This window comes from Pelodiscus sinensis, chromosome 1 (genome assembly GCF_049634645.1).
Source record: "Pelodiscus sinensis isolate JC-2024 chromosome 1, ASM4963464v1, whole genome shotgun sequence".
In the NCBI taxonomy this organism is placed as follows: Eukaryota; Metazoa; Chordata; order Testudines; family Trionychidae; genus Pelodiscus; species Pelodiscus sinensis.
This window is the reverse complement of record NC_134711.1, coordinates 140,845,396-140,857,485: the sequence shown is the minus strand read 5'-3', so window position 1 is coordinate 140,857,485 and position 12,090 is coordinate 140,845,396. Positions and strand designations below refer to the sequence as shown.

Below are 12,090 nucleotides of genomic sequence, written 5' to 3'. Positions count from 1 at the left end.
GTTAGCATCTGTAAAGATACAGATGCCAGAGGCTCGAATGGGGGATACATAATTGTATCGAGTACCAGGTCGAGGTTCCACGACGGAGGAGGCGGCCTTCGAGGTGGGCTCATATTGGCTAGACCTTTTAGAAATCGTTTTAACATCGGGTGAGAGAACACCGAATAACCCTGTATCGGGTGATGGAAGGCACTGATGGCTGCTAGGTGAACTCTGAGGGATGCCAGAGAAAGCTTAGCATTTCGGAGATGAAGGATGTACTCGAGGATGTGTTGTGGAGGAGCAGTCAATGGTTGAACGTTATTCTGGAGACACCAGAGAGAGTATCTACGCCATTTTGCCAGGTAAGTATTTCGCGTAGATGTCCTCCTGCTATGTATCAATATGGACCTGACCTGGCTTGAACAGAGGTTTTCATCTAGCGTAAGCCAGTTAGGAGCCACGCTGTCAAGTGCAATGTTTCTAGTTTGGGGTGAAGAAGAGCCCCCCGATCTTGAGAGAGGAGGTCTCGATACAAGGGCAGAGGCCATGGCTGTCGAAGTGACATCCTGTGTAGGAATGGGTACCATGCCTGCCTCGGCCAGGCTGGTGCTATTAAAATTACTGTCGCCCTCTCCGTCCTGATTTTCTCTATTACTCTGGGAATGAGGACTGTTGGTGGAAAAGCGTACAGTAGCGACTTTTTCCAATTGGTCAGGAGCGCATCGCCGAGGGATCCTTTGCCGATCCCCGCCCTGGAGCAGAAGAGGCGGCACTTTTTGTTGACAGACGTCGCAAAAAGGTCTACCAGGGGTGTTCCCCATCTGCAGAAGATTCCCTGGAGTACGTCCAGCCTCAGCTCCCACTCGTGGTCCGTGGGAAAGCATCTGCTGAGGGAATCGGCAATGACATTGGCTATGCCAGGTAAGTATGACGCTGTTATGCTTATGTTGTTCTGTATGCACCAGTTCCAATATCGTACCGCTTCTGCGCATAGGGAACGTGATCTTGCCCCTCCCTGCCTGTTTATATAGTACATCGCCGCTACGTTGTCTGTCAACACTCTGACTGTTTTGCCTCTCAGACTGGGGAGGAAGTGTCTGCATGCCAAAAAGATCGCCCTCAACTCTAGCTGGTTGATATGAAGACGCCTCTCGGTGTGAGACCATTGTCCCTGGATGCGCTCCCCGTTCATGTGAGCACCCCATCCGATGAGTGAAGCGTCCGATGTTAATTGAACCGATGGCTGAGGTTGGTGAAACGGTACTCCCGTGAGGATGTTTAATGGGCTCGTCCACCATCGGAGGGACCTGTGTACATGGGATGGAGGAGTAACCAACTTGCGTATGTCGTGTCTCATGGGGACATACACCGTTGACAGCCAGTGCTGTAAGTTCCTTAAATGGAGACGTGCATGCGGGACTACAAAGGTGGCCGCCGCCATGTGGCCGAGCAATCGCAGGCAAGTATGTGCTGAGATTGTTGTGGTTTTTTGGAGAAGATTGACCAGGTCTTTTATTGCCTGGAATCTGTCCGTGGGCAGGTATGCTCTCGCCGTGCAGGAGTCGAGAACCGCTCCTATGAACTTTATGTTTTGTGTTGGAATTAGCGTGGACTTTTGTTCGTTTATTATCAACCCGAGTGAGTTGAAAGTCTCTATGACTTTTGAAAGCATTCGAGTTGTCTCTTGTGCCGTCCTTCCCTTTATGAGACAGTCGTCCAGGTAAGGGAATATGATGACTCCGAGACGACGAAGATGGGCGGCGACAACGGCAAGCGTCTTTGAAAAGACTCTTGGAGCTGAAGCCAGCCCGAACGGGAGGACACAGTATTGAAAGTGCTTGTTGTTTATAACAAATCGCAGGAAACGTCTGTGCGCCGGGTGTATGGCCACATGAAAGTAGGCGTCTTGGAGGTCGAGGGCTACGAACCAGTTGTCGGTGTCTAGAGAAGGGATTATTGTAGTCAGAGTCACCATCTTGAACCGCTGCTTTCGCAGATAACGGTTTAACTCCCGTAGATCGAGTATGGGTCTCCAACCCCCTGTTTTCTTTTGAGTCAGGAAGTACCTTGAATAAAATCCTTTTCCCCTGAATTGGTCTGGGACCCTTTCTATTGCTCCGATTTCCAACAGGCGATAGGCCTCCTGTTTTAGGAGGGCCTCGTGAGAAGGGTCCCTGAAAAGGGACGGGGTGGGAGGGGTAGGAGGAGGGAGGGATGTAAATGGGATGGTGAGTCCGAATTTTATCACTTCCAACACCCATCTGTCCGATGATATGGCCACCCACTGATGGCAGTAGGGTCGCAACCGATGTTTGAAAATGGGAGTGGTGCCTCTGACTGTTACTGGAACGACCGGCGTGCCCTTGACCTGAAAGTCAAACTTGCTGCTTGGGTGCTCCTGCGTTATTCACCCTGGGTGGCTGAGGGCGTCTGCGCTGTGTCCTTTGCTTGGACCGGTTCTGATCGTATGGACGGTTTTGTTGTCTGCGGAACTGGTAATCGTAACGTCTTTGGAATGGGAAATAGCGTTTACGACGGAAAGGTGGAACATACATCCCGAGGGTACGTAAGGTAGCCCGGGAATCTTTACCCGTGTGGAGCACCTCGTCCGTCTTCTCCGCAAACAGCTTGATTCTGTCGAACGGAAGATCCTCGACCTTAGACTGTAATTCTTTCGGTACGGCAGCGGTCGCAAGCCATGAAGCTCTTCTCATGGAAACTGCTGTTGCGATTGATCGAGCCGCTGTGTCCGCCACATCCATGGCGATTTGCAAGCCTGCTCTGGCACATGCGTAGCCTTCCTGCAGTATAGCTCGGAGAAGTACTTTGTCCGTTTCGGAAATTCGCTGAGCAATTTCCGATAATTTTGCAATGTTGTCAAAACTATGATTGGAGAGCAACGCTGAGTAATTTGCAATCCGGAGGAGAAGAGTTGAAGAGGAGTACACTTTCCTGCCGAATATGTCCAATCTCTTTGCGTCCTTGTCTGCTGCCGAGTTTCTTACTTGCGGGTTCTTAGCTCTTTGAAGAGCTGCATCCACAACCAACGAGTTTGGCTGAGGGTGAGTGAAAAGGAACTCAGCACCCTTCGAAGATATGAAGTATCTCTTTTCTGCTCGCTTGCAGGATGGAGTAGTGGAAGCCGGCGTCTTCCAAATTTCTGTGGCTGGTTCCAGAATTGCCTCGTCCAGCGGTAAAACTACCTTGGATTGCTGTCTAGGGTGCAAATTCTTCAGTAATTTATATTGCTTCACGTTCACGTCCGCTAACTGAACCTCCTGTGATTGTGCTACCCTTTTAAAGAGGTCCTGAAATTCTCTGGTGTCATCTGGTGGTGAGGAGTCCATAGCAAAAACCGCGTCGTCGGGGAAAGAAGACTGAGCATCCTGCGATGAAGCTTGCGGAGGCCGATCATCTGTGTCCGATATCTGGCCCTCTTCAGGCTCCGACAGGACCGAAATTGAGGTGGCACTAGGAGGTGGTCTGGGTGACTGCGAGCGCCGATGCTCAGAGGCCGGTTGTGAATGGCGTCTGTAAGATGACCGACGGCAACAACACGAACACGAGTGGGACGGTGATCTGTCCTGCCTCCCCGTGTAATAACCCCTGTGGTAACGATAAACAGAATCAGGGGATGGTCTCCTGGATGCATATCTGCTACCATGTCTAGTATGGTGAGACCTTGGAGGAGAGTAACTCGGAGAACGAGATGTGTTTCTGTAATAGTGGGAAGATCTTCGTTGCGGGGAACGTGAGGACCTATGTCTTGGATAGTAAGGTTCTCTCCCCGATCCCGAATACTGAGGTGGGGAAGAGTATGTTGAATGCACAGGAGAGGGAGACAAGGAATGATCCCTAGGGATCGACTTCCCAGATGCCCTTGCATGGACTGATGAATGCCCTTTAGCACTTGCAGAGTGTCATGCTGTGCTGCGATAAACCTCCTTAACAGATGGGGAGCCTGACTCATGAGAGGAGGGAGAGGCTGTTTGCAGTCTAGCTGATTGCGAGGACTCTCTCGGTGCCGATGCAGATGACTCCTGCGGCACCGGGTGTGTTGCGGGGCCGCTGACAGGTTCCGGTGCCGGCTGCCTTGACGGAACCGGGTCCTCGCTCTGCGGTGCCGGGTTCTCCCGGTGCCGTCTGTCTGGTGCCGAAGGAGCGCGTTCCCGCGGAACGGTAAGCGGCACCGCTTCGGTGACCGCTTGGGCAGCCGACTCCGTTGCTGACCCCTGCATGTCCCGCCGTTCCAGGGACGATGACTTATCCGGCGGCGCTGTTAGCCGAGGCCGCTTACTCCCCGAAGGGGTCGAATCCCGCTCGTGCTCCCTATGGAGAGGGGAGACTGGCGGTGGGGCAGACGCAGTGCGATGCTTGCCCTGTTTTGCAGATCGCGGCTGAGAAATTGACTTAGCCGCGGAGCGGCTGTTGTCCGATCCCCGGTCTCCCTGATTCACCGGGGGGAGAGGGACCGCTGGCAGGGATCGGGCAGGGGAGGCTTTTTTCTTTTTTGCTCCGGCTGCTGAAGGAGATAATGCCCTTCTTTTTGGGGTTTGTGAAGACTCCTGCTGCAGAGGGTTTGATGGCTGAAGAGCCTTGTCACAGAGCAGAAGTTTGAGGCGGAGATCCCTGTCTCTTCTTGCCCTCGGAGTCAATTTAGAGCAGTGGGCGCACTTGCTTGGGATATGAGACTCCCCCAAGCAACGAAAACAGAGACTATGCCCATCAGAAGCAGGCATTGCCTCCTTACATTGTCCGCACCGCTTAAAGCCGGGTAATCCGGACATGGCGGTGAAACTGACCAGTAAAAAGCGCTTCAGCGCGCAACTGACTAACTATGTTCTGTTTCCTTTCTAACTAACTAAACAAAGACTAATAACTAACTAACTACAGGAAAGGGTCAAACTATTTACAGACTAATGGTTTTTTTTTTTTTTTTTTTTTTAAGGAGAACAAGGCAAGCGACCGCAGAGAGATCGCCTTTTCCGTCAGCAACCGAGGACGGTTGAGAGGAACTGGCGGGGGGGCCGAGCCGCGACCGTTGGAAAGGGCGCGAATGACCAGCAGCGCAGAGAGCATGCGCGGCCCGGCCCGGTATGGCTCTGAAATCTTCCAATCAGTGGCGCCGGGACGGACCCGACACCTAGAGTGGAGCACCCACGGGGCCACTCGAAGAAGAACAAATGTGTTGCCATAGTAGAAAAATATGCGTGTGTCTGAAAACTGTAGGTACTGGGGGTACTTACAATTTTTTTATTTGAAAAAGGGGTACCTTATTAAAAAAAAGGTTGAGAAACACTGCATTAAAACATCATATCTCAACAGCCGCTTGCACAGACATTCCATTTAAAAAAATATTTCCCTCATTTTCATTTGCTGTCAATGACAGTTAGGACCCAGATCTATTGTGAAAGGGCTGGCACTGTAATTTTGGAATTGTTCACTACCAGTGTTTGAACCTCTAATGAAGTGCTTCCACACACACAATGCATTAGTTTAGTATTATATTGCAAGGAGATTACAAACTCTGTAGCCATGGCCCAATTTAGAAACTCACTGACGCATTGGTTCAAAAAACATAGAAACTCTATAGGTACACCCAGCAAGTTTTTAAGGCATAGAAAATAAATGGCTTTCATTCAAGGAAATTACAATCTCTGTAGGTATAGTTTGTATGTTCTGTAAACCCTTTAGTCTGGGGTTCAGGGTTTTACAGACACACACAACTCAGATCTCCACTGTACTTAAATTGGTGTTAAATGCTATAAAAACTGAATGTGCAGCTCATTGTGAAAGAGGAAACTACTAACCATCATTTCACTGTTAGTCCAGTCTGGAGGAAAGGTATTTTCCTTTACCACGTGATGAAGTCTGGCAACATCAAAGAGAGTTGATCCGTGTTTCCCACTGTTCAGAACTGGCTCCAAGTATTTCCAGAATGTTTCCAGGTCCTTGATAGCTTTAGCTTTCTTCTTTTGTTCAGCTTCTACAACTACAAATGCATAGTTATTAGACAGATTATAGCATAGTTGTATCCAAATATCTTTCTCTCACATAGGAATAGTGAGTCTGAGACCTATGTCTTGAATATTGAGAAGGAAAAATGAATTGCAGGTTGGTCTGTTTTCTTCTAAGTGTTGTTTTAAAAAAAAAAAAAGACCATTCTTAAACAAATTCCTAGAAAAATATGTGAGGTCCAGCCCAACATAATGTTGTAAATACCCAAAAAAATTTAAGGAGGGAAAAAACTTCATAGGATATGGCACTTGAAGAAAAAACAAATAAATGCCTGAAACCCAAAATCTAAAGGTATGTCTGCACTACGTGGCTCCGTCGATGGAGACATGCTGATGAGCTTTGTAGACATAGCAAAATGAAGCGGCGATTTAAATAACTGCCGCTTCATTTACATCAAAATGGCTGCCGCGCTGTGCCGATCAGCTGTTTGTTGGCTCAGCGTGGTAGTCTGGATGCTTGGCGGTCGACATCAAAAGCCTTTGTCAACTGCCCTGTCATGCCTCGTGGGATGAGGTTTATCGGGGCGGTCAACAAAGGCTTTTGATGTCGACCACCGAGCGTCCAGACTACCTCACTGAGTCGACAAACAGCTGATCGGCACAGGGCGGCAGCCATTTTGATTTAAATGAAGCGGTGATTATTTAAATCGCCACTTTATTTTGCTATGTCTACAAAGCTCATCTACATGGCTCTGTCGACGGAGCCATGTAGTGCAGACATACCCTAAGGTTATATTTATCAAAATACTTTGAGCCTAAACTAGTAACCGTTCTTCCAATGCGAGATAGATAACTGTTGTTATCCCCATTTAATAGATGTTGAAACTACGACAAAGAGAGATTAAAGTGCATTTCATCAGTGAAATGTGATTGTAGAAATGGCAGTGTAGGTTTCCATGTTTATTGTATGGTAATGATCAAATTTCAAATATATCCAGATGATGAGAAAAAAAATGTTTGTTTTTTAAACGCCATCTCTGCAACCTCACTCAGGGTTCATGGCCTGATTGTTGGAGTTGCTGAGAATCTGCAGCTGCAAATGTCTTGATTTCATTTGGAGTTCTAGATATTCAGCACCTCTGAAAATCAGGCCTCGTGCTACATTTATTCCTGTTATAACTTCAGTGACCCAGAAGTACCTAAAGTTGATGATCCCAAAAATATGGCAATGGAATTGTTCTAAAACTTTCCCAAGGCCATGCAGGTATTCTGTGGCAGTGATGAGGAGAACCCACAACTATCTTTCCTCAACTAAGGCCAGGACTACACTGGCAGAAAAAAATTGATTCAAAATATACAACTCCAGCGATGTGAATTGTGTCACTGGAGTCAACGTACTTCACATCGATTTTCTGTGGCAGCCCCACAGTGGGAGGTCAACTGGAGAAACTCTCCCGTCAACTTTCCTTATGCCTCACGACAACTAGACTTGCTTAACTGAACCCTGGAAGATAGAGTGTCAATCCTCCAGTAAGTACAGACAAGGCCTTAGGCACTTCCATCTTCTGGAATTTCTCAAGGGTTGTTACCAAAGAAATAATTGAAAATTAGGTCTGAGTATATGGTACATATATTTGTATGTTGAGTATGACACAGTGCAGTGAGGGTACGTGGCTTGCACCTGGAGCTGTTTGACACCTCTTAATACTGAGTTTCTGACCTTTCAAATGTTTGCCTTAGGCACAGAGAAGGCTTCTGATTAAGCAATGTGGCAGTTTAATATCAAGTCTTAGAGAAAACAAACTTAGGGCAACAATTTATTTCATCCATGGGAATGTTTTCCAAACCCCCTAATGAACATATCTCACTAATACACATGTGAAAGTTTCTCTGTACCATGTGAAACAAATGGGGCAATTTGCTCTGCTTCTTGGCCCTTTGTATTACTAATTGAATCTTGAGTGGCACGGTAGCAAAACAACTATTTACATAAATTTGAAGCAGTGAACACAACCTTTTCATATTTATGATCCATATGTTTAGGAAATAGAGATGCATAAAAAAATCTATTCCACAGCTTAGGTACTTCTTTGTCAGATACATCCTATGTTTAAGGTAGAGGGACAATAGCTCAGATCAGAAGTTCTGTCCTTTGGTATTTGCCCTCATTCCTCCTTGTCTTTGTGATTCCAAAGCATATTGTCCCCTAAGTATTAATAGTTCTTCTCATTTAAACCTTCTGTTCTCTTACAATCTCATCCTATTGTTACAAAGGTTAAGGTCTTTGATCAACAAAAGATATCTGATTATTATGGTTTTTATGCTCTTCCCAAACATTCTATGGTAGTTCTACATTGACTGCTTCTGCAAATGTGCTCAAACCAACATGGTTAGCAAACAACAACATATAACCTCAGTCATGTAGAATGCAATGCTATACACAGCCTCAAATACAATTCTAACAGCATAATCAAAGACACTGACTAAGGGGGCACTGCAGTCATTATGAACAGAACAGATTATGAATAGGAGGCGACCAGACAACTCACTAACACCAGATTCTACAAGCCTCTCTCCTGTGATCCCATTAAAGAATACCAAAAAACCTGAAACAACTGCTCATAAAACTCCCTGAAGCTGCTCAGGTCCAAATTTACATTAACACCCCCCCACACCATTCCCCGATCAGGAGTTTTCTATCTGCTACCCAAGATACGCAAACCTGGAAATGCAAGATGACCCATCATCTCAAGCACTGGCCCACTTACAACAGGATTATCTGGCTATATTGACTCTCTTCTCAGACCCTATGCTACCAGCACTCCTAGCTACCTTCGCGATACCACCGACTTCCTGAGGAAACTATAAAATATCAGTAATCTACCTGAAAATACCATCCTAGCCACCATGGATGTAGAAGCTCTTTACACCAACATTCCACATGAAGACAGATTACAGGCTATCAGGAACACCATCCCCGATGAGGGCACTGCACACCTAGTTACAGAGCTCTACAACTTTGTCCTCACCTACACCTACTTCCGATTCAGAGACAATTTGTATCTTCAGGTCCATGGAACAGCCATGGGCACCCACATGGTCCCACAATATGTCAATGTCTTTATGGCTGACCCTGAACGTTTCCTCAGCTCTCGTCACCTAACACCCTTACTCTACTTATGCTGCATTGATGACATTTTCATCATATGGACCCATAGTCAAGAGACCCTTGAAGAATTTCACAGGGCTTTCAACAACTTCCACTCCACCATCAACCTCAGCCTGGATCAGTCCACATGAGAAATCCACTTCCTTGACACTACAGTACAATTAAATGATGGACAAATTTCCACCACTTTATACTGGGAATCTACCGACTGCTACACTTATCTTCAGAGCCGGCTCTAGGTTTTTTGCCACCCCCAAGCAAAAAATGTTTTGGCCGTGTCACCCTTCCCCCTCCCCCCCCCGCTTTTTTTGTCTGGGGAGTGTGTCCGTGTAAATGCAGCTGTGCGGCTTCCTGAGGGGTAGGGGCGCACTCCAGGACATTTTCATCTCCTAGGAGAGCATCAGAGACTCCCCACGTGAGGACAATGGGATGGCAGGTTCATCCACAGCAAGTCAGTTAAAGACTTCCAAAGCATGTAGCTGTTCACATCACCTAGTACTGGAGTCCCGTCCCACTCCTCATTCTGCAAAGGGATTTTATTATTAGAAGCACCTTATAATCAGACTCCAACCCCAACACATAAGCTGTCCAACTCTTGGTGTCCATGGACAAGAATCAGCCTCACTATACAATGAGACAGTTCAAAGGGATTAAGAGAACTTTTGTTTCAACTCCCAAGCTCAACTGTCCAGAACAAGACAGACACCAGACAACAAAACCCCAGTAGCCTAGGACCTATTCCATGAATGCAGCCCTGTGCATTTTCTTTCAGGGATGGATGAAACAGCTTCTGAAGTAGGGTGGATTGATTTAAATAGCTTTGATTTAAATCTCTAATTTTAATCATGATTTAAACCGGCAAGTAGAAAACCTTGGTTTAAATGAGCCATTTATCATTTAAATTATACTTTTAAAATATTTTCCTAAAAGATGGTTGAATCTTATTGATTAGCAACCTTTAAAACATGTTGATTTACAACTAATATAACCTTTATGCCAAATTTGGTGCTTCTATTTACTAACTAGGAGAATACACTCAGCATAGCTACCAACTAAATAAATGCCCAAATAATTGTGTAACTTACATGTAATTAGATTCTTAATTTTTACATTTTTATTCTATTACAAAATGGTGTATAATAGGAACACGTAAGAGACAGGTTTTATCCCATTTATTATTTGCTAAGTGGTGGCTACTTTTTAAAAAACATACAATTTGCATCTACTTCTCTCTGGACAGAAATTCAATTTAAAATAAACAAAATCAGCATTTAATTTTTGTATGAAATAAAATTACCTTAAATGTGAAGGACACATAACAAAGTATCCAAACACATTTTGCATCTAAAATTCATTTATTAAACAAAGGAAATATCCTTAGTGAATTTAACAGATCGAATCTAGTCATCATGTTCCTCAAGATGTTAGAACACTCTCGTAACCAGTTTTTTATTGAGAGAAGAGGAAAACAAGTTTTTCTGCTTCGTCAACTCTCAGTTTTGCAAGGGTGAATGAACTAATCATTGAATTGAACTAGCTGAATAAACCAAAGTGATAAAAACATTCTCTCTTCACCTGCAGAAGAAGCTACTGCTGATGTAAACGCTGGTTCTGGGTTCTTACACAGCAACTTACACCAATGAACTGGTAGAATTTCTTTAAAAGTTGACCGGACACATGTTCTATTTAATTTTTAAATTTAATTCATAAGTTATTTAAATAGGTTATGATAAATTTAGGCCATAACAATTTTTAATTTAATTTTAACGGTATATTATTTAAAACAAAGCCTATTAAAATGGGATCACAATTCCAATTTTAATAAAGCTCTCCTGCCCCAAACAGGAAGGGACTTGGGGACACGGGCACTGGGAACACCAGAGTTCCCCTTCCTCAGCCAAAGGGGGAGGGAGAATCACCTGGGTCTCAGGCAGGGGTGAGGTTTTCAGGACACAGCACAAGAGGGCTGGGTTCCTGGGCAGGTGTGTGTATGTATGTGGGGAGGGTTCAGGGCCCCGAGAGTAGGGGAAGGGAGGATTGATTAGAGAGCCAGACAGGAGATGGGGATCCAGGAGGGCAGCAGGGAGGTGGAGGAGAGGGGAAGAAGAGAAGACGGGGTTCCAGCAGGGTTGCAGTGGGCCAGGAGGTGGGGTGCAGGGTTTTTTTCTTCCAGTCCATTTTTTTTGTTAATTCCTGACATTACAGAACTAAACGGAAATGGATTAATATTCCACTCTTACATTTCATGATAAACAGAAAACTTCATGAGCCCAAAAAAGGGAAAAGCTCATAAAACTAAGATATGAATCTCAGCATTTTAACAGCTGAACAGAGAAAGGAATTAAAATGCTGTAATTAAAAAAAATCATGAGTGGATGGGTAAAGCGTGTAGAAACGGAAATTTACAAACTAGTTAAAACCTGGAATCTGACTGCTTAGAAACTACACAGATGGGCATGGGGATGAATAGCTGAAGGGGTAATGAGGCGTTTACATCGTCCTAGCTGCTTCTCATTCCACCAGTCTCCGAAGAAAGCCTGACATTAAATAGAAACTGGGCCAGGCTATTGCTAGCTGCAGATTACGGCAACCTGCCTGTCAGTAGATCCTTCCACTGGATTGGCAATTTTGATATGCGCCCCAGACATCTGGAGGATCTCACTGATTTTGTCACCTTGACGCCCAATGATGCAGCCAATCAGATCATTTGGAATGGTGAGTTCGTGAGAAGCGGTTTGAGCAGACGCATCCAAACCTGCCCAATAGCCTTTCACCTCTGGAGGGCAGAGGCCTAGCTGGGGTGTGGGGGGGTCATGGGACAGTGGGCAGGGGCACACAGGCAGAGGGGGGACAGCTGGGGAAGGAGGGTTCACAGGCAGGGGAGAGAACACAGGCGGGGGGGTGGCCGGCGGGGCGGTACACAGGCGGGGGGGGCATTGGCGGGAGGCAGAGTTGCGGGGGGGGGGTGTACAGGAGGAGGGT

The 12,090-nt window shown here is 46.0% G+C and overlaps 1 protein-coding gene across 8 annotated transcripts in view; it reads right to left on the bottom strand.

The window, feature by feature from the left end:
* The window catches only part of SPAG17 (sperm associated antigen 17), a 202,896-nt gene that overhangs the window by 141,825 nt on the left and 48,981 nt on the right, over window positions 1-12,090 (bottom strand). For all 8 annotated transcript variants that reach the window (XM_075904849.1, XM_075904827.1, XM_075904833.1 and 5 more), the window contains exon 7: window positions 5,793-5,974. In XM_075904849.1, coding sequence (XP_075760964.1) covers window positions 5,793-5,974 — 182 coding nt within the window. The remainder of the gene's footprint in view (window positions 1-5,792; window positions 5,975-12,090) is intronic.